The following is a 23,040-nucleotide window of genomic DNA, read 5'->3' as shown; positions in this document are numbered from 1 at the left end:
TCAGGGCAGCCATTTGATGAATTGTTCAGTAGTCTTATGGCATGGGGGTAGAAGCTGTTCGGGAGCCTTTTGGTCCCAGACTTGGCGCTCCGGTACTGCTTGCAGTGCGGTAGAAGAGAAAACAGTCTGACTTGGGTGGCTACAGTCTTTGACAATTTTTAGGGCTTTCCTCTGACACTGCCTGCAATTTTATGACAACTTTTATGGAATTCTTCTCATTTTACGTAGAGAAACATTTTCAATTCTACAGCTAATTTCCTAATTCTACATATTTTGTCATAGGGTGGAGAGAAATGTTTTCAGTATTTAATGTGATAGCTGAGTGAGATTGACTAACAAAATCAATTGGGGCCACCCGGTCGGTATTTCAACCATGATTACTACATGTTTAGTAAGCAATCTAAAATATGTTAGCTGACATGGGCTAATTGAGTGACTGTGGTTGGAGGAACTTGATAATGAAACATTTGTAAAAAAGACATATTTAGCTTCCTCATTCATAATGTCCTTTGGTGAGATAAGGATTTCTCTGTCGTTTTTTTTTAGATAAATTAATCCTGAATATGTTACTCAAACTCCTTTTGTTTTGAGTCTAGATTATTCATTGCTTCTGTAGAACATTTTAGAGCCCGACCAATATCGATTACCGATTTTAGAGCGGAAATATTCACGATAACCGATATCTGCCGAAATTTTAATCATTGTAGCTAGAATAAAATTAAAATTCTGTATGGATTGTGCTTAAAACAGACCTACAAAGCTAATTAGAAAGCTGCTAAAATTTTAGGAGCACCAGAAATAATATTTTTTTGTATCCAGATTTTTATATCGTCTTACCGTTCTTCTCTCATACCGAGATTTATGCTATTCCCGGCATAGCGCACAAGGGGCGCTAAAAACGCAAGAAAGGACCATTTACCAGAACGCTAACAAAATTAGTACAACTGCTAACAAAACTTGCACAAACTAATAGTGAAATCATGTAGACCCAGTTAGCTAAATGCTAACAAGCAAAAACGAACAAAACTAATTGCAAAGTCTGGCAAATCCAGCTCATAAAGTTATACAAGCATAGATAGTAGTTACTGAATGTCATTTTCGGTGAGTGTGGACATTTACAAGCTAAAGTGAAGGAGAGAAATTGTGCATGTTAACAAAGTTTTGATGCATGCTTGTTTGGGGGTGGAGTTCATTAGAATAATAACCAGTGTGTAGAATAACACCCAAACATGCAAAGGAGGATATTACATTTTTCTACCTTTGTGTACCTATTTAGGATACATCACCATGAAGTGAATGGCGTTCATATTACACATTTCTGTATAGTACAGATCAAGGACCCATGATGTCATTCTGTTACCTTCATTCTGTTATCGGGTGTTGATCCACTTCACTTACTCTAGTTCAATAACCAAAATAGATTTTTTCAAACTCCAGGTCTCATGTCGTAGCTGACACCCCATTCTTTCTGCAGACATCTTTGAATCTTAATTTGGAGTAGATATTTAAGAATTTATGGAAAATGTTATCGCATAAAAAAACTTGAGGAGATTTTACTGTCAATCTGTTACTAAACTTTGCATCTGCACTGTTCCTCAAGTAAATGTGTTTTAGTAAAATTGTCAGTGGCAATTGTTAAAAGTAGACTTCTGCATATAGGTGTGTGGTTTATTAAACTTTGCAATCCATAGTTTTTTCTTGGCATACATTTTTTAAGTGAAAATGTTAGTCTCAGCGTCACTCTGTTACTGTGGAATTGCCCAAATGCATGTGGTGCTCTTTTCCCTCTGTATGACTCATCGGTTCACATGGCTATCTGCGGGGACATACGTATGTGCAACAAGCTGTAAACAAGGGCTCTATCTCATTTACGACCCTGGCTGGCTGCTGCGGTGCTGAGAGAGTTAACCGCATTGTGGGCAGGGCTATGGGGGAGGGGAGCGATGTGTGCTCCATAGACACATTTGCATTAGAGTGCCGCTGCTGCCTCTTAGCTGCTTCTGTTATAGAGGGCACAGCCGGTGGAACGAGAAAGAGAAGAGGGAGAAAGAATTTCACGGGAATCTTACTCCTCTCTCATCCCCTGTTCTATCCTTTGGCCAGGGTGCTGCTGTGCAATGCTGTGTCAGTGGCAAGCCTGCTGCTAAGAAAGTTAATCTGATTTGCTCTCACACACCCCTCTCTCTTTCTGTGTCATTCTCTTGTGGTTCCAGGCATTCCAAGGCACGGAAGAAAAGGGAGACGGAAGAGAGGAAGGAGTGCCAGGAGAGGCACTGGAGGACGAAGAGAGAGAGAGAAAGGAGAAAGGAGGAGAGGGCAGCAGCAGCATATTGGAGGATGACGGGGGGTACTCCGAGGACCAGCCCCTCGTCCCGCCCCCCTCAGTGGACTCTCCTTGCTCTCCGGCGAGCCCCCTGGGGCCCGGCACTGCCACGCCTCCTCCCCCTTTAGATGCCTTCTTCAGGAGACTAGGGAGTTTGTTCCACTTCAAGGCTGAACCAACCAGAGGAGCCCAGCCGCAGGAGGAACAGCAGCAGGCAGAGGAGGAAGGAGGACAAGAGGAGGAGGAGGAGACAGCATTAGCAGTGGTGTCTATTGAGCCAGACCTCTCAGGAATGACATGTGGTGCAGAGGTGGACCAGGACCACCGTGACTCTGCCGGGAGGCTGACGGGAAACAAGGACACTCGGCACACAGAGACAGAGGACAGGAGAGAGGGAGAGTCTGACTTACCTGGTGTAGCGACGTCCACACGGAGTCAAACGCACACAGACCTGGAGAAACCGTGAGTACTGTACTTCCTTCACATATGTGTGTGCGTGCATGTATGTGTGCGAGACAAAGAGACAACTCCCTTCAATGTTTATCTATGTAATTGTCAATGTATGTGAACAACAAACAAGCCATATTTTTGTTAATCCCAAGCCTCAGTTTCTCTCCCTTTCCTGGGTTGTTTCTGGAGCGGCACTTTGAGTTCCCTAAGGTCCAGTGTAGTAATACGAATAGCTTGAACGGCTTAAAGCAGATTTGGGACAATAACAACAACAACAACAGCCAGGAAGTGTAAAGACCGTGGACAAACCTACCATTGTAGCCTGAGCTTAAAGAGGTATAAACTTCAAAGGCAACCTTAGCGGATCTGCTAGTAATTAGCACTCGTGGTGCGGAAAGTATTCAGACCCCTTCCCTTTTTCCAAATTTTGTTACGTTACAGCCTTATTCTAAAATTGATTAAATACATTTTTTCCCTCATCAATCTACACACAATACCCCATAATGACAAAGCAGAAACAGGTTTTTAGACATTTTTGCAAATAATGATAAAAAAATTATTTACATCATTTATTTACTTATTTACACACCTTATTTACACAAGTATTCAGACCCTTTGCTATGAGACTCAAACTTGAGCTCAGGTGCATCGTATTTCCATTGATCATCCTGGAGATGTTTCTACAACTTGATTGGAGTCCACCTGTGGTAAATTCAATTGATTGGACATCATTTGGAAAAGCACACACCTGTCTATATATGGTTCCACAGTTGACAGTGCATGTCAGAGCAAAAACCAAGCCATTAGGTCAAATAAATTGTCCTTAGAGCTCAGAGACAGGATTGTGTCGAGGCACAGATCTGGGGAAGGGTACCAAAACATTTCTGCAGCATTGAAGGTCCTCAAGAACACAGTGGACTCCATCATTCTTAAATGCAACCACCAAGATTCTTCCTAGAGCTGGCCCCCTGGCCAAACTGAGCAATTAGGGGAGAAGGGCCTTGGTCAGGGAGGTGAATAAGAACCCGATGGTCACACTGACAGAGTTCCAGAGTTCCTCTGAAGAGATGGGAGAACCTTTCAGAAGGACAACCATCTGCAGCACTCCACCAATCAGGAAACCTGGCACCATCCCTGCAGAGAAACATGGTGATGGTGGCATCCTGCTGTGGGGATGTTTTTCAGCAGCAGGGACTGGGAGACTAGTCAGGATCGAGGGAAAGATGAACAAAGCAGAGTATCGAGAGATCCTTGATGAAAACCTGCTCCAGAGTGTTCAAGACCTCAGACTGGGGCAAAGGTTTAACAGGACAACAACCCTAAGCACACAGCCAAGACAATGCAGAAGTGGCTTCGGGACAAGTCTCTGAATGTCCTTGAGTGGCCCAGCCAGAGCCCGGACTTGAACCCGATCGAGCTTGAGAGGATCTGTAGGGAAGAATACAGGTGTGCCAAGCTTGAAGCGTCATACCCTGGAAGACTCAAGGCTGTAATCGCTGCCAAAGGTGTTTCAACAAAGTACTGAGTAAAGGGTCTGAATACTTATGTACAGTGGACTCCAACATTACTGGCTCCCCTAACTGACAATGCACAAACAATACTTAAAAATATATAAACAATATAATTAAAGAGATAAACTGAAAATACCAAAATGTGAGAAGTACTGTACTTTATTAATGTTTCAGTGGAACCCACCAAAATCATTTGATTTAATAAAAAATCTATGTCCTCCAAATCAATGTTTTACAATTAATGACACCCTTAAAGATTTTTGTAAATAACATCTACCTAAATTAAACCAGGTGTTAAATTCCACTTATTTAAGTTTATTTAAGTCTTAAGGAACTATATTGAGCCATTACATCACTTCCTGTTTCACTAGGATATAAAAATTAGGTAACACACATGCAATATTCCTTTGTCATCCAACACCATGAAGAAAACAAAAGAACTGGCAGTTTAAAAGAGACAGACGGTCGTAGACCTTCATAAATCTGGTATGGCTACAAGAAGATCCACAAACGATTGAATATGCCACTGAGCACTGTCAGGGCAATTATTAAAAAAGTAAAAAGATATGGAACAGTTGAAAACCTCACGGGTAGAGGACGCAAATGCATTTTTCCCCCCAGGATAGAGAGGAGGATGGTGAGAGAAGCAACAAAATCCCCAAGAATCACTGTGAAAGAATTGCAGGCCTTGGTGACGTCTTGGGGTGACCAGGTTTCAAAAAGCACCATCAGATGCCACCTCCACAACCACAGGCTCTTTGGAAGGGTTGCCAGAAGAAAGCCCTTTCTGACCCCAAGACACAGACGCAAGCGCTTGGAGTTTGCCAAATGTCATTTAAATTATGACTGGAAGAAGGTGCTGTGGTCAGATACAGCATCGGCATGTTTGGCGTCGAGACAGAGATGCATACAAGGAGAGGCACCTCATACCCATGGTGAAATATGGTGGTGGGTCAGTGATGTTTTGGGGCTGTTTTAATTAATGAATTCCACCAAGTATCAGGCAATTTTGGCTGACAATCTGGTTGCCTCTGCAAGAAGGCTGGGACTTTCCAACAAGACAATGACCCAAAACATACCTCAAGATCCACACAGAAATGGTTCTGTGCCAGAGGTGGTTGCACTAAGTACTAAATGAGGAGTGCCAATAATTATGAAACCTTGATTTTGGTGAAATGTATTTTGTATTAAATAATTGTATGATTTTGGTTGGTTCCATTGAAACATTAATAAAGTACAGTATTTCTCACATGTTGGTATTTTGAGTTTATCTCTGTAATTATATTGTTTATATTTTTTTAAGTATTGTTTGTGCAGTCAGGGGTGCCAGTAATTTTGGAGCCCACTGTAAATGTGATTATGAGGTATTGTCATTATGAGTTATTGATGAGGTTAAAAAACAATTAAATCAATTTTAGAATAAGGCTGTAATGTAACAAAATGTGGAAAAAATCAAGGCGTCTGAATACTTTCCGAATGCACTGTATTCCAGAGGTCTGAGGGGGCCCTTGGCATGGGTGTTAGCACACCTTGGCACCAGTGATTGGCACCGCGTGGGCAGGGGCTTGCGGACGGGCACCATCCCGATATGAATCCTTACACCATCACATGGTGGGATGAATAAACCCTCGAGGCGTTACAGAATGTTTGGGATACAACAGGCCTGTGTTGTGACACCCATACTGTTTGACAGTGCTGCCTTTCATGTGGCTACCAAACCAGAAGTAGGACAAAGTCCCACTAGATACTGATCTACAATCAGTTTAGCATTTCCTCCCTAATGGTTAAAGTTAGTATTTGGGGGTATGGTAAACTGATCCTAGATCTGTACCTATGAAGAAGTTGGGAAATCTAGGGCATTCCCATGGTTGCTGCTACACTCGAAGGAAAGGAGATGGGCTCTGGGATCATATCAGGATAATGCTAACAGATTAGCAGGCAGCTTTATGTAAACCCACAGCCAGTTAAAAGAGGAAGGAGCCTTTCACTTAGATCAAATCCTCCTCAGTTACCTCAGGTTCCCCCCATGGAGAAAACCACTCATTTGTGTAGCTAACCGGTCATCCATATGGCTTTGTCTAAACAATGGACACATTGCATTCAGAGGGATAGGTTACCAAGGTCAGTTGGATGTGCTTCACGGGTACAGTAGCTGATGGGAGCAGTATAGATAAGAGAGGCTAATGCATGGACAGCAGGTACGTGCTATTTAGCAGTAGATGAGCTGACACTATACCATTGAACACAAATCAAGCTAGTACTCAGAAGGGACCACTGTTCTTCCTAAGTCTTCCTGGAGACTCTTCTCAAACCTGAATACTGTTGGTCAGTGACCGAAAGAAGCAGTTTATTTAGATTTTTTTGGTTCCTCATTAACTTTTGCAGAAGCAGCAGCTACTCTTCCTGGGGTCCACAAAAAGCAACATACGCAACAAAACACTGATACACTAATAGACAAGCACAGTCACACAAATGTAAAAAACAAACAATGTACAAACAATGTAACAACAGAAATGGTGTGATAGTGTGTTTGTTTGTCCCCTCACAGTCCCCGCCGTTCATTAACTTTACAGATTATGTTGGACTTGAAATGTACCTTTTAAATGCTGTATTCAGTGCCTGTTAGGGTTTTTAGCCTGTGGTTATTTAGGTTGGCACAAAGGTGGACAGACAGAGTTGTCCCTGGACCCTGTAGTGCATCTCTACCCTCTGCCCATCAGCTCAGATTACACTGATGTGCACGTGTGTATCAGCACTGAGAGGTGACCATGACTATGCACCACACACACACACACACACACACACACACACACACACACCAGGGTTTCCGTTAGCTGGTACAGTGGCTTGCGAAAGTATTCACCCCCCTTGGCATTTTTCCTATTTTGTTGCCTTACAACCTGGAATTAAAATTGATTTTTTGGGCGGTTTGTATCATCTGATTTACACAAAATGCTTACCACTTTAAAGATCCAAATATTTTTTCTTGTGAAACAAACAATAAATAAGAGAAAAAAAGCTATTCACCCCCCCCCCCCCAAAGTCAATACTTTGTAGAGCCACCTTTTGCAGCAATTACAGCTGCAAGTCTCTTGGGGTTTGTTTCTATAAGCTTGGCACATCTAGCCACTTGAATTTTTGCCCATTCTTTAAGGCAAAACTGCTCCAGCTCCTTCAAGTTGGGTTCCGGTGGTGTACGTCAATCTTTAAGTCATACCACAGATTCTCAATTGGATTGAGGTCTGGGCTTTGACTAGGCCATTCCAAGACATTTAAATGTTTCCCCTTAAACCACTCGAGTGTTGCTTTAGCAGTATGCTTAGGGTCATTGTCCTGCTGGAAGGTGAACCTCAGTCCCAGTCTCAAATCTCTGGGAGACTGAAACCGGTTTCCCTCAAGAATTTCCCTGTATTTAGCGCCATCCATCATTCCTTCAATTCTGACCAGTTTCCCAGTCCCTGCCGATGAAAAACATCCCCACCGCATGATGCTGCCACCACAATGCTTCACTCTGGGGATGGTGTTCTCGGGGGGATGAGAGGTGTTGGGTTTGCGCCAGACATTTTCCTTGATGGCCAAAAAGCGTATTTTTCTCTTTAAGCAATGGCTTTTTTCTGGTCATTCTTCCGTAAAGCCCAGCTCTGTGGAGTGTATGGCTTAAAGTCCTATGGACAGATACTCCAATCTCCGCGGTGTAGTTTTGCAGCTCCTTCAGGGTTATCTTTGGTCTCTTTGTTGCCTCTCTGATTAATGCCCTCCTTGCCTGGTCTGTGAGTTTTGGCGGGCGGCCCTCTCTTGGCAGGTTTGTTGTGGTGCCATATTCTTTTCATTTTTTAATTATGGATTTAATGTTGCTCAGTGGGATGTTCAAAGTTTCTGATATTTTTTTATAACCCAACCCTGATCTGTACTTCTCCACAACTTTGTCCCTGACCTGTTTGGAGAGCTCCTTGGTCTTCATGGTGCAGCTTGCTTGGTGGTGCCCCTTGCTTAATGGTGTTGCAGATTCTGGGGCCTTTCAGAACAGGTGTATGTGTGTGTGTGTGTGTGTGTATATACATTATATATATATATATATATATATATATATATATAATGTATTTCAAGGCAATGTAGTAAACTATAGCCTAATCATATCTAGGAATTTAATTTCCTTAGAAAGATAACTGCCCCGCCCAACCATAGCCTAGAACAGGGATCATCAACTAGATTCAGCCGCGGGCCAATTTCTTTTCTTGAGCAGATGATCACGGGTCCGAAACATATTTACAAATCATTTGTAGACTGCAAATTGACCGCAAGAAGCCCAAACAGATATATTTGACTAAAACATAATCATTTCAAACCTTGCTTACATTTGGATATGATCATGTGTCTCTCTAATATGTGTGGAAAAAGTTGAACAGATTTCCCAAATTAAAATCTCTTGGAGCTATTTCCTGGTGTTTTTACAGTTTTTTTCCTATGTAATATTTTTTGTTGTTGATCAGAATACTTGGGGGGCCAAATAAAACCACCTGCGGGCCAAATTTGGGCCTCGAGTTGGGAAACCCTGGCCTATAGCCTACTCTATTTCATTGATACCTCATACGTATTCTTGCACGCCCAACTAGGAGAGGAGAGGTAGGCTACGGAACTTGAAGCAGCAATAAGGATGAGAGCGTACACTTGCACTTTCTCTTGCGCAACATTTTGCGTATAGGTTTAGGCTTGGGCGGTATCCAGATTGTCATACCTTTATACCGACCTTGTGCCATACATTTTGGTAACTGTTCAAATGAAGGTTTATATCTCTCTTTCTCTCCTTGGTGTTAAGGAAGGATGGATGCAGGCCTGTGGCTCAGTTGGTAGAGCATGGTGTTTGCAACGCCAGGGTTGTGGGTTCGATTCCCACGGGGGGCCAGTACAAAAAAAAATGCCTGAAATGTATGCATTCACTACTGTAAGTCGCTCTGGATAAGAGCGTCTGCTAAATGACTAAAATAAAATAAAAAAATACAAGGATATTCGGTAATACCGGCACTGAACACAAGGGACGCTATTTTCAAACCCCACTGAGCCTTTTTAATCCGAAGGTTAGCAATACTAAATAGTACATGTGAAATCCCATAGAAAATGCTAACTAAATGCTATCAAGTGCATTGCGAACTTTTTATACAGTCTCTGACCTAAAGTATTTGCAGGACAGACATTCCAGCTCTTAAAGTTATACAAGTAACTAAAAAATGCTACTCACAGTTTGCTGCACGCACCGAACAAATATTAGACGGACCGTCCCTGCATCCCCATAGAAGGGTCAGGGAAGCAGGAGAGGAGGAAGAGAAAAAGAAAGAGGTGTGTAGAGTGAGAGAGGGACGAGATAGACCGGCAGAATTGTCATTGAAGGTGTAGCTGCTTTTCACTCACTGGGTGAAGAAGTAGGCCAAACAACAATTATATTCATAGCACAGCAATTAACAACAGGAGAGTGGAGTAGCCACTCAGACGGCTGGGGCTGACGCTGGGGAACCAAATGAAATGAAAAGAAATGAAATGGAGGATGTCGAGTTTTGTCCTGCAGGGATGTAAGAAGGGAACTGTAACATCAAGGTTTGCAGAGGAGGGAAACATCTGAGTGCAACAAGGAAATAAAGAACGCCATTTGATTAAATAGGGGATTGGAAAGCACTGTCTGGGCCAATAGTTATCAAACACCAGTGGATTCTCCTCATCGCACATACGCAATGTCCATGAGCTAGAAATAGAATGAGAGATGAAAGGGAGAGAGTGGGAGCGAGCGAGAGGGAAAGAGAGAGAGAGGAAGAGACATTGTTTTTCTCGGAGGGGGAGCTGCTGTTTGAGATAAGCCACCGGCCGATAACTAAAGACAGACCACAGCAGACCAGAGAACCCACAGTGTACACAAAGGACGCACACACCAAAGGACATGCAGCATCGAGTCCACAGACAGCATACCAGACATTCACACCACAGTCCATACACCATTGAATCCACAGACACGACACACCATGAAGGACACTCATGTATACTTGTGCCATGAAGGCATGTTAACCTTATCTAGCTGCTACTGAATGCCATTCCAACATTCCTACAAAGTATGCCATATTTGTGAGCTGAATATCACTGAAACTGAGGGGGAAACATTTCATTGCAATGTTTCAAACTCATTCTGGCAACTATGCTATGCTATACATGTTGTCGATGCTGACTTTTGATTGAATATGAATGTTTTGTGTCACCTCACGACTCAAAACACAAGAGCAGTTGACTTCTGAAAGTTGAGCATGACTTTGAAAGTCTTGTTACCGTAGGAGATTAACTAGTAGCTTATTTTAGAGCACAAATCTTACAGGGCTACATTCTTTGACAATGGTTTCTTGTGATTCCGCCAGTTCTGTCATTGAGTCATGGTAATATGTAGGCTGGGTGTGTGTTCAGGAAGCCAGAGAGTAGGATAATTGTCCAGTGCAGGCTAGGGTGCCTGGTTATTGTGTGGGTGGGTCGGGGAGTCTGGCTCTAGCTAAGCCCTTCTGGCAGCCAGTCAGTTACTGGTGCTAAGTCAGGGTGGGGAGGCTATGCATGGAAACACAGGAATCTTGATCCTTTGACACTAGAGCGTGCTTACGTGCTCACACACACACGCTGTCGTCAGACTGATTCATACAGCACAGCATGTAGAGGGGAAATGTTTGTAATGATTCGTCCCTGTGCGTCCGAGATGCTGGCAGGGCAGGAAGAGCATCACTGGTTGGAATGGTTTCAGCCATTTGGCTGGGGAGCAGGAAGTGTGAGCATGGCTCATTTGCACGAATGAGCCAGCCTGGTTTCCCTTCTCGATCACTGATTAGCCCTTCAATATCCCTCTGCACTCTACAGACCACAGATCCATTTCAATGTGAAGTCGCACAGTCATTGGAAAACGTGTTGCAGTCTACTGGCTGGAGCGGTTCACGCCCTTTAACAAGTGTGACAACTGTCATTTTCCAAAAGGAAAAGGAAATGTACATGGTAGAATTTTACATGTAATATAGTGCTGGTCAAATAAAGACAGTGTCATGTTTTTGGCCCAAAGTATCCACTCCTCCCATACCACACAACTCATCCTACACACCGTGACTTAATACAACGTCTAGGAGAGTAATCTATCTGGGCTCCTGTCTATGATGCGTCAAACAAAGCCACAGTTTGTACACGGTGTCCCGTGGGGAGCTGTCACGATACACTGCTGCCCCTGGGGCCTTGGAGTCTGAAAGCTGACAGCCATCAAGACAACGCTACAGACAAACAATCAGCTACTCATCAATGTACTGTATTTATAGTCCTCTTGAGAATCCAATCAAACCTTGTTGTTGTTATACCAAAGGCTTTTTATTGAGCTGGAGAATAACTGATAGTGAAGAATAGAGCTACAAGGAAATATCCATAAATAATTATCTATAAATAATAAGATATTTATTCGAACTCGCTGCAATGGGGTTTCTTATTTTCATTCTGTAGAAGGACCCACTGAAGTGCTTTATTGTGACAAGATCTTTGCGGCCATAAACCTCATTAATTTTTTTTGTTTTGTTGCGGGGGTAACATCATGAAAACATGACTCAAATCAACCAAAATCACCTCATCACCTCATGACTCAGGCTGACTCATCCAATAAGTTGAACTCTAAAACGTAATACCAGCATGCTGTTTTTGTTGACATTGATTATATAGTTAATCTCAGATACATTTTGTATTATCCAAGCCACTGTCACTCCTTATGAGATGACTAGTTTACTTTGTGGGGGATACCTGCATCTATATCCCCAGTAGTTTTCTTCTCTCACACCAACACAGGCAGCAATCAATAAAACAACAAAGCCAAGCGCTAATGTTATTGTATCAGTTGAACACCATCTGGGCGAGTTGGGGTTGGGGTGAGGACCAGCTGTGAGCTACTTTGTGCTAAAGAGGGTGGGGAGGTCATTGTAAAGGCTGTAATTATTTGATGTGTGTTTCCAGGCAGGGAAGCTCATTGAAAACACTGAGCACAATTGTGTTTGGAAGGTAAAAGCCTTGAAAAATGCCTTTTCCCCCTGAACACCATTATTATCTTTTTTGAAGCATTGTACTATTTTATTTCTCATCAAGCCCTTTGAAGGATTAAGGTGGGGGAGGTGAAGGGAACAGAAAAGGTGCTGGTTGTAGGTGTGTGAAAGCTGGTAGATCTATGCATTGCCCTGGGGCATGCCATATCTTTGTCCAGTAGCTGCCGATGAATATTTGATGAGGATGTTCTTGAACTGCTGTATGAGTGGCTGCTTTTTACACAACACTGCTTATATGCATGAATCACCCAACCCCCCCCCTCTCCTCACCCAAAGCAGCACTGGGTGATATGTGTGTCCTTGTCTGTATTGTTATGCACCTTGTCTCTCTGTGCATTATTAATAGAGCCTTAGAGGAGACGCAGACGGAAGGCCACAGGGAAGGATGCGGAGAGGGCGAAGCAGCGGCAGACAGCGGCCCATTGCGCGAAGGTGAGGCGGAGGTGGACGAGTGTCAGCGGCGGCTGGCCCTGGCCTGTCCGCCTGTGGTGACGTACGGGACGTACCGTGGCCAGAGAGACAGACGCAGGATGATGCAGAGGCACCAGGTGCAGGTGGACTTCTCCATCTCAGAGGGGGATGAGGCCCTGCATGGGAGGGGTTCAACCTCAGGGGGGGAGGGCAGCCCCTTGGGTGGGGTGACACCCTCCACTTTAGAACTCACCATTTCAAAGCGGAGTGACATTCAGACCATATCGACCAATCAGATTAGCGCTCCAACCTCAGAGACCAATGAGAGTGGGGCTTGGACTTCCGAAACAGACTCTGCTGTTTTGGGTCCAACTGGACTTGGCTCTAGTCACATTCCACTAACAACGCAGACAGCAGAAAGGGCTGGGAGTCAAAGCACCTTCCCTTTACACAGGGAGGCAGGCCTGCCTACTGTAGGAGCCCAGTTCAAGGACTTTCTCTCTGGGGCTGGCTCAGTCACAGTCCCCCCTCCCGCACCCACAGAGGACTTTGTTGATGCCAGGACTAGTACAGCAGGCAGTGAGACCCACAGTGGGGAGCAGAGCCCCCGGGATAGAATCACTCATGCGGAGATGGCCAGCGAGGATACACACAGGGACACAGACAGGGACAGAGACACAGGGCTGAGTGAGCAGACAGAAACCTTATCTACACACTGTGTCCAGACTGGGTCACCTTCATTAGCTGCTGTGTGGCTCAGCGAGCCGCCAGGCACCGAGGGGACTGCGCAGCACACTCATCTGCCTGCTGCTGTTTCCGATGTCGATGGAGGCCAGCTGGCTCCGCATCCCATTTCACCGTCCGCCTCGCTTGCATCAGCGGACGAAAGCCAGGGACCCATGCCAGCAACTAGGCACTCCGATTCTGGGGATGTACTGGATTCAGGCACTGGTGCTGGACTGCACTGCTTTGAGTCAGGGAAGGAGGGGGACGTTGGTCCTTCAGACGATCTGTTTGACGAGGCCCTTCATTTGGAGTCTAAAATGATGGTGGATAACATTCTGAGGAATGCTCTAGCGGCCCTAGAGAGAATAGAATCCTCTGAGTTGGAGGGGGACGAAGCGCTCCAGAAGGCCAATGAGGAGATTTACCTGGTCCTACCAGCAGGACGAGAGGAGAAGAGCATGGAGCAGTCCTTCGAGACGGATAAGCTCCTGGAGGTAAGGCCTTCAGTGAGAGATGATGACAAACACCCCTCAGTCTTCCCAGCAGAACAGACCCTCTTGTTGAACCCTAACCCTCTGGCGGAGGGCCCCAGGTCTACCCCCTCCTCGGGGTACGAGTCTATCGCAGGCTCGGACACTGACATCAGGAGCAGCCCTGGGCTGGCCTGTGAGAGCAGTGCACCCACCATCTGTGTCTCAGACCACAGGCAGGGAGAACACTGTGCCGAGGGGACCCCAGGCACCGGTCACCAGTTACAGGTCAAAGGTCAACAGCTAAGGGATGCTAATGCTAATGAGCATCCACAAGGGGAAGAGGATTCCCAGCCAAACGATGCTATCACGTCTGAATACAGTGGCAATAAGCACCAGGGAGATGTGTTGCCTCGCTTGAGCGGTGGAGTGTCCCACGAGAAACCAGGTATCCATGGTGATGGTGGGGATATTATTAAAATAACGAGAGCGAGTAATGAGTCTGTCTCAGGGAAAACAAATGAAAACAAAGATCAGGGGCTCGGCACTTCAGGGGACAATGGTTGTAACGAGGTGCTAGGCGTTAAAGAAACACAGGTAGGAGACAGAGTAGTCCACGTAGCCAAAGATGATATCGAAAGCAATAGACATAGTCCTAAACAAGATGGTGAGGCTCAATATGGTCCTGTTTCTGTGTCCAATAACTCTGAAAGTCCCAATAAGCTCAACAGCACTCTGAATGACAATACTTCCTTCAGAAACCAAACAGCATTTCCTGAGACTGATCTGTTTAGGAAAGGTTCCAAACCTGAAGCTAAGGGCAATTCTGAGACAGACCTTATGTCAGTCAGACCAAAACACGCCCAAAACTCACTACAACCATCTCAAGTCAGACATGCTAAAGGGCTGAGGCCTATTGCCTGTATAACTCTTCATGATGAAGGCCAAGAAAGCGGTCCTGAAATAACACTGAATGTTCCTCAGACTGAGACCAATGGGCCGAATGGCACTATGGTCAGTGGGGATCAAGGCTTTGCCCTGGTTGAGACTTACTTAGCCTCTGTAGTCTCAGAGGGCCCTGACTCTGGAGGTGAGGAGGATGGGGCCGGCAGCAGACCCACAGGCACCATCTGCATGGACCCTTCTTCCTCAAGGAGACTCCCCAAGGACCTGAGCACCTCAGAGGGCCTTGTGTCTAATTCAGCCCCTGGCTCCGGTAACGAGGACATGCCACAGAGGAGCTCGGTTAGAGCGTATCGCTGCGATGTCTCTCCACAGCAGCAGAGTCAGGACTCAGAGACACCAGGATACAGTGGTGCAGGTTCAGCAGCTGCAGCTATGGCAGGGTTTCACCAGGACCTGAGCAGCAGGCTAGCTGGGCTCCATGCTACAGGGGCTACGGGAGGCCGGAGAGCCCCAGCCCTGGAACCTCTCCTCCCCCTCCTCCCAGTCCCCCAGCTTGCCTTCCACGACATGGAGGCGAGCGGTTTCTCCATTATCGACGAGGAAGAGGAGACTGATGCCGTGTTTGTCAATGATACAGGCCCCATGCTGAGCCCCACGGCGCGGCGGGCCAAGGCCTACCCCTTCTCTCTGTCACCCATCATGGAGGAAGACAGTCTCCGCGGCGAGGAAGCGGTGGAGGGGGGCCTGTCACGGGATGACAGGGGACTCATGGTGCCACCAGCCACAGAGGAGCTGAGGAGTCTGAGCGGAGGTGTGGGGATGGAGCAGCTGGCCTCGTCCTCCTCTCTGTCCATCCTGTCCCTGCTGCAGTCGGTCAGCGAGCGCCTGCAGTCCAGTGGCTACTCCGACACGGACGCAGACTCAGAGGAGCCCTCCACCCCTCCTCTACGGCGGCCCCTATGGGACTTCTTTAACAGGGGCCAGGCGGAGGGTGAGGAGGGGAATGGCCAGGGAATGGATGGAGACCAAAGTGGCAAGCAGGAGGGCCCAGGCTCTCTGACACTTCCTACTGATCCATTCACTATGGGACCTCGAGAAGAGGATCCAACGGAGGACGTGAACAATCTGCCCACCCAAAAGCCTGCAGATTCGCCCATGAATCAGTACTTGAAATCAGCGCAGCCAGTGTTGCCAGAGCCTGATGATGACAACAGTGAACATCATGCCAAACTCATTCCGTGCCTCCGTGATAACAAGTGTCCATCCACAGCAACCGACATGGTAGGTTCAACAGCGACTGACATTTCTATTCAACAATGTTATATGAAAAGCTCATTATGCAGCCTGACATTAACAAGTAATATATGCTAATATTTGACTCCTGTTTATATCATTTTAGGGGGAAAATTGGAGTTGTGGAAAGGTCATCCCAAGGCCTACTCTGGTGAGTTTCCATCTTTTACATGACTAGTACTTTCTCACTGTCACGCTCATTTCTGATCGCATCTTAATGACTGTCTTATTGTTTGAGGCAGTCTGCCTCCTAATCACTGCGCTGAATAGATTGGAGATGCCAGACGGCCTTTGAGCTGGACAGAACATTTCTCTTCCATTAGCTAATGATACCTCAGGCTATAGAAAGTAGGGCAGCAGCTCTTCTTTTTTTTAGTTTAATCTCTTACTAAGACCTGTCATAAATGGAAATGAGATCTCAATTATGCAACTGCCTATTCATTGCTGTAAAACGCTATCCCATCTACTGATGAGGGCTGTAGTTTCTCAGGATCTGTACAAAAGCAGTGAGGATCTCGTCTATAGCACTCTAATGACAAGTAAAAACCACCTGCAATGCCAGTCTGCATTTCTGTGGTCTAGCACTGTATATGTGGATTGTTTCATCCAAATAAAACAAATCAGGAATGGGTTTTCCCCACAAAACAACTTGTATGCAGTTTTACATAGATTATGACGTTTATAGGCTCACAACACAGGCAGTGAACGAAGCACTGGGTGCCAAGGATTTTGTCTGCATTGTTGTTTCACACAATCACTAATGGTATTGCCTTGCAACCACACAACCAAGCTTTTCTGTTCTGTTATCCGTGGTGAGAAAGTATTTGTTTTTAAGGATGAAACAAAGGGAGCAAACTATCAAGACTTGGAATGAAGCAGTATTAAGCAGGCAGGGTCTTGTAGGCTGGTGCGATTAACGGATGAAGAAACACAGCGTGTTAATTCTAGAAGAGGCGCTGTTTTCTAATGACTGCTTGGGGTAGCTCGTGGGCTGGTTGGAGGATTAAGGGCCCCCCTCCTCTCTCCCTGTTCCACATCAGAACTAAGTCTAGTGGTCTCAGGCGTAGTCACTCAACACCGGGCTCCATTCTGGAAACCCTTCCCCTCAAGCTTTTGAAACCTTACTGTGTTGACACGCACCCAGCTTATCATGAAAACAACACCAAACTGCCACAGTTCAGTTGTCACTCAAATATGATGAAACTTTGAAAAAGCACGACTTTTGTTTCCCCTGTATTGAGTCAGTAAGTCAAACTCTGTTTAAAGATCATTTGTGGAGGTTGACTGTCAGACTGCGTCTATTTTACAATATAGCCCACATGTTGCTCTCTACATTTTCCGAATGACTTCCTCTCTGTTTCTTCAGATGAAAATCTATGATGGTGTGACATTCTCTGGAGAGAGGCGGACGATCCACACAGACCAGGAGGATTCTGGGATGGTGTTTCCACAGGGTGCCTCTGTGCGAGTCTTGGGAGGATGGTAAGAGGACCTTTAGAGCAAGTGGACTTGTTTTAAGGTTGCTCACTCCTAAAACAGGAAGGATGCTCTTTATGAAGTTGTATATACATCTTTGAATGACCAACAGTCTAGGCTTCCAGAAGTGTTTCTGTCGGATCAAGGCCTAGAGTTTGGTGAAGCAGGTAGTTGAAAATCTGTCAAACTTGTATAAGTCCCCTGTAAAATAGCCCACCTGGTTCAGAAGGAGCCAGCACTTCTGTAGCATCATTCTCTGCTTTGGACTAATACCCCTGTCTCATCCATTCCCTGCCTGACTCATGCACTCTCACTGAAAAATAGCCTTATTATTACTGAACATGAGGCTTAGGAAGTGTAGCTTATGTCAAATCAGAACATTTAGTTTAAATCGTGATTGATTCCTCTGAGCCCCCATATGTTCCTTCCCACTGTGTGTGTGTGTGGGGGGGGGGGGTAATCTCCTGGGCTGGTGGTGACAGATGGTGATTGGCTAATTTATCGCTTTTCGCTCCCATTGATAGACCTGTCTGTTGATGAATCTGTCCTCGCAAGACCTTCTTTTAATGTGATACGTGTTCCAACATCATGCCACAAGCCAATCACATTGTGAGGCGGCACTGTTAATCATAAGGGTTGCGTAATAAGCCACACAAACACTGCCGTCACTGAACTGGTGCGGTCGTGCGCCGATGCTAAATTTAATATAGGAAAAACACTGTACATCAATGTACTATCAGCTCCATATCATCTTACTACTGCAGTTGGAAAAAGACGGTCCTTCCATTTATATTTCATGATGGAAAAGCTAAAAAGCATTCCTGTACGGTGCCTTCGGAAAGTATTCAGACCCCTTGACTTTTTCCACATTTTGTTACGTTACAGCCTTATTCTAAAATTGATTAAATTGCTTTTTCCCCTCATCAATCTACACATAATACCCCATAATGACAAAGCAAAAACAGGTTTTTAGAAATGTTTGCAAATGTATTGCCAATAAAAAACAGAAATATTACATTTGCAAAAGTATTCAGACCCTTTACTCAGTACTTTGTTGAAGAACCTTTGGCAGCGATTACAGCATTGAGTCTTATTGGGTATGACGCTACAATCTTGGCACACCTGTATTTGGGGAGTTTCTCCTATTAATTTCTGCAGATCCTTTCAAACACTGTCTGGTTGGATGGGGAGCGTCGCTGCACAGCTATTTTCAGGTCTCTCCAAAGATGTTAGATCGGGTTCAAGTCTGGGCTCTGGCTGGGCCACTCAAGGACATTCAGAGACTTGTCCCGAAGCCACTCCTGCGTTGTCTTGTCTTGACCATGTGCTTAGGGTCGTTGTCCTGTTGGAAGGTGAACCTTCGCCCCCAGTCTGAGGTCTTGAGCGCTCTGGAGCAGGTTTTCATCAAGTATCTCTCTGTACTATGTTCGGTTCATCTTTCCCTCGATCCTGACTAGTCTTCCAGTTCCTGCTGCTGAAAAACATCCCCACAGCGTGATGCTGTCTCCACCATGCTTCACCATAGAGATGGTGCCAGGTTTCCTCCAGACGTGGCATTCAGGCCAAAGAGTTCAATCTTGGTTTCATCAGTCCAGAGAATCTTGTTTCTCATGGTCTGAGAGTCTTTAGGTGCCGTTTGGCAAACTCCAAGTGGGCTGTCATGGGCCTTTTACTGAGGAGTGGCTTCCTCCTAGGCACTCTACCATAAAGGCCTGATTGGTGGAGTGCTGCAGAGATGGTTGTCCTTCTGGAAGTTTCTCCCATCTCCACAGAGGAACTCTAGAGCTCTGTCAGAGTAACCATCGAGTTCTAGGTCACCTCCCGGACCAAGGCCCTTCTCCTCTCATTGCTCAGCTTGGCCGGGCTGCCAGCTCTAGGAAGATCCTCGGTGGTTCCCAACTTCTTTCATTTAAGAATGATGGAGGCCACTGTGTTCTTGGGGACCTTCAATTCTGCAGAAATGTTTTGGTACCCTTCCCCAGATCTGTGCCTCGGCACAATCCTGTCTCAGAGCTCTACGGACAATTCCTTCAACCTCATGGCTTGGTTTTGCTCTGACATGCAAGGTCAACTGTGGAACCTTATATGGATATGTGTGTGCTTTTCCAAATCATATCCAATCAATTTAATTTACCACAGTTGAACTCCAATCAAGTTTTAGAAACATCTCAAATATGATCAATGGAAACAGGATGCACCTGAGCTCAATTTTGAGTCTCATAGCGAAGGGTCTGAATACTTATTTAAGTAAGGAATTTCTGTTTATACATTTTAATACATTTGCAAAAAAAAAAAAGGTTTTCACTTTGTCTTTATGGGGTATTGTGTGTAGATTGCTGAGGATATTTTTTGATTTAATCCATTTTAGAATAAGGCTGTAACGTAACAAAATGTGGAAAAAGTAAAAGGGTCTGAATACTTTCCGAAGGCACTGTACACTAGCAATAAGTTTAGTTGTTAATATTCACATCATGCCGCACTAGGTTTAACTAATGCACATGACAGTATGTCTCTGTGCCTCTCTGCCAGAGGCAGAGCAGGTTTACATCCAGAGAAGCCTGGTAGATGTGTGCTATGCTGTAAGTCTGCTCTCATATTTAATGGATGCCGAACGAGAAACCTTCAGTCTTGCGAACATGTTCTGCCGCCGTGTGCTTTTTGTCAAACGACTCACGCAAAGGCAGGCTCACTCGACTCCGCGCGCCATCACTAGTGAAAGTTTGCTGCCTTACGCAACATCTCATTCTTAATGGATGGGTCCACCTTCCATTTGTGTACTAGTTCGTTGGCTCCGCCCCCCTTTCCCTAGTCCTGTTGTATTATTTACACCAAACCATTCCCGAACATAAAGTCGGAAAGGCAAAGCAGCTTTCAGACCATGTGACTGGGAGCTCTCTCCCCTGTCCACAAGAGCGGTGGAGAGAAAGAAAGCGAGTCACGTTGTTGTGCTTGTGTGTGTTCTCCCCCATCCACTTCTCAGGTTAACCAACCGACTGGCGTTCCATTGTTCCCTCTACGGTCCACAGAGGAAGTCATGTGTACCACCGCTTCGTTCTTCCCCAACTAGTTTTGATTTGCCGTACAAGAGCTACTTTACAGGTTGACTTATTCAAGTTCAACAGATTTTCAACTACCTGACTCAGCAAACTCCTAGTGGTTCTGGACACCCAGATTGTTGGTCATTCAAAGTTTTGAATTCAGTTCAAGTTCATCAGTGAAGGCGTGAGCCACAAATGGTTTCTCCTGCATGCTAGTTATGAGGGATTTGACTTTCTCGTGAGATGCTTCCTCCCTCCTTGGGCTTCAACCCAGCAGCCTATCCTATCAGGAGCTATTGATCTCTGTCTCTCATGGTGGATGTGTAATCAGTGAAAGCAGCCTAAGCCTTTTAGGAGAACCCTGTCTGTCTGAGTCAATATAGACAGATTCCACAGCTTCAAAGCCGTTCCTGACCATCCACATAGATTATTTATGGAAGGGGACCATGATTAACATGGGAAAAAGTCCCTGAAAATACTTGTTTATGGGCTACTGGCGACACAAACACACACAAACACACAATAGTGTTGTTTACACTGCACACATCACACCGCTGTGTTATTTTCAGAATCCACAATATTTGTTGACTTGGCAAGTTTAACCCCAGATAAAAGGCAGTGTTCTGGTCAAGTCTCAGCAGGGATATTGAACTATTGAAGGACTCTGCTTGGTTTCCCCATGCCCCCTACTGTGAGCTGTGGGCCTGTCGTTCAGGGGCATGAGTAAGCAGCTTTTAATATTTCAACAGAAGAAAAAAAAACTTTGTGATTGCCAGATTGATTTCCATTACTGTCAGCCCAGTGCTGTATCCTTCTCTTCGACGTGTAACTTTAATCACCAGCTGTTGTTGTGTTGGGTGTGTGTCTGTACTGGTACGGTGTGAAGGGGGGGGATCTGTGAATTCTAGGTCCTGTCACCAAGGTTTCCATGGCAATGCCCCTGCTCTGTTTGTGTGTGCTCTGTGCGGTCAGTTGGTGGCTGGCGTCTCTTTTCGTGCTTAGTGGGTGAGAGAGAATGAGAGTGTGAGTGCGTGTGTGTGTGTGTGAGGGAGAGAGTGAGATTGAAGTGGGTGCTCACACAGCGTGTGTGTGTGTGTGTCGTAGCTGGCTGCTGTACCTGGAACCGGGGTTCCAGGGCCCCTGGGTGCTACTGGAGGAAGGGGAGACGGTACTGAGCCACCAACCAGGCCAGCAGCATGCCAGCCAGGGGATAAAGAACAAGTCCACCAGCATCACCATCGGCTCCATCAGAAGACTAGTAAAGGTGGGTATATTTATTACCATTAAATTACAGAATCAAGTGCCGTTAGTGATTTCCCTCCAATATTTCTATTGGGAGACAATGGTTCCATTATTTACACCTCCCAGTAGCCTCCGGTCTCAGTCAATCATAAATTGTATTAATTAATCCTCTCCATCTAAATGGCATGGCTTGAATAGGATTTTCTATAGTTTTCAACTAACCTGTCACTGTTACAAATAGAAGAGAGACGTCAAGTGAACAGTGTAGCCAAGCTGTCGTCTCAAAGGATACAACGGGGGGAAGTGTCGAAAAGCACAGAGCTGGAAGGACACTGAAGATTTGGTAGAGGGCCAGGGTCTCTCTATCCCTCCTTCTTTCATTTTCTCCTCTACTTCTCTGACTTTCTCTCTCTCTCTCACTCTCTTTCGTCCTCTCTATCTTCCCCTCTCTCAGCCTTAGGCATTATAGTGGGGCCTGATAGAGTAGGATTGATAGAGCGGTGTGTGGAGGAATGTCTCCACATGTTGAGGGAATGCTGTTGTGTCTCTCTCACCGTTCAGGATGACGGCACTCCAGAAATTCATCTGCTTCCGGACGGAGCGCCAGGAGGAGCCACGGAGCATCTCCACTCGAAAGCGGACATCTTGGGAACACGTGGCGGACCTATCCACCTGTCAAACCTGACTGTCAAGTCTGGCTGGTGAGGAGCCCTATCCTATTCCTAGCCTGTTAGTGGTATCTGTAACTGTGTAGAGGAACTCACTACCATTGTGTGAGAGAGAGAGCTTGTAGCTACAGGCTATATAGACTCAAATAGGAAGCGCCATCATTGCTAAAACAACGGGGGAACTGACTCATTGAGAAGACGTGTCCTTGCCAACCGGCGTCTATATTGTTTCTACTGAATTTGGGTGGATTGTTCTCTGCTGGGTCATTGAGCTGTAGCTGCTAGCATGCACCTGTTAGGAAAGTCAATTTCCTGCTCAAAGTGTTTGTAAAGCACAAACATTGGGTATTACAGGAATGTTTAAGAGAATAGGGTTCTAATATACAAGTAGAAGTGGCGCCCTGTCCAGTTCAGGAATGAACACTTCGAAATGACGTTTTCG

At 45.5% G+C, this 23,040-nt stretch overlaps 1 protein-coding gene across 2 annotated transcripts in view; it reads left to right on the top strand.

The window, feature by feature from the left end:
* LOC115148756 (uncharacterized) overlaps window positions 1–23,040 on the top strand; it is a 73,373-nt gene that overhangs the window by 11,543 nt on the left and 38,790 nt on the right. Inside the window, exons 3-9 of one of the 2 annotated variants that reach the window (XM_029690949.1) lie at window positions 2,214–2,785; window positions 12,715–13,118; window positions 13,152–16,162; window positions 16,281–16,325; window positions 17,541–17,656; window positions 21,793–21,952; window positions 22,492–22,631. In XM_029690949.1, coding sequence (XP_029546809.1) covers window positions 2,214–2,785; window positions 12,715–13,118; window positions 13,152–16,162; window positions 16,281–16,325; window positions 17,541–17,656; window positions 21,793–21,952; window positions 22,492–22,631 — 4,448 coding nt within the window. Of the gene's footprint in view, window positions 1–2,213; window positions 2,786–12,714; window positions 16,163–16,280; window positions 16,326–17,540; window positions 17,657–21,792; window positions 21,953–22,491; window positions 22,632–23,040 lie in introns of both variants that reach the window. The other variant, XM_029690948.1, reaches the window with a different exon arrangement.

The sequence above is a fragment of the Salmo trutta genome, chromosome 15 (genome assembly GCF_901001165.1).
Source record: "Salmo trutta chromosome 15, fSalTru1.1, whole genome shotgun sequence".
NCBI classification, from domain to species: domain Eukaryota; kingdom Metazoa; phylum Chordata; class Actinopteri; order Salmoniformes; family Salmonidae; genus Salmo; species Salmo trutta.
Note: the sequence above shows the minus strand (reverse complement) of the source record. Positions and strands in the feature narration are given on the sequence as shown.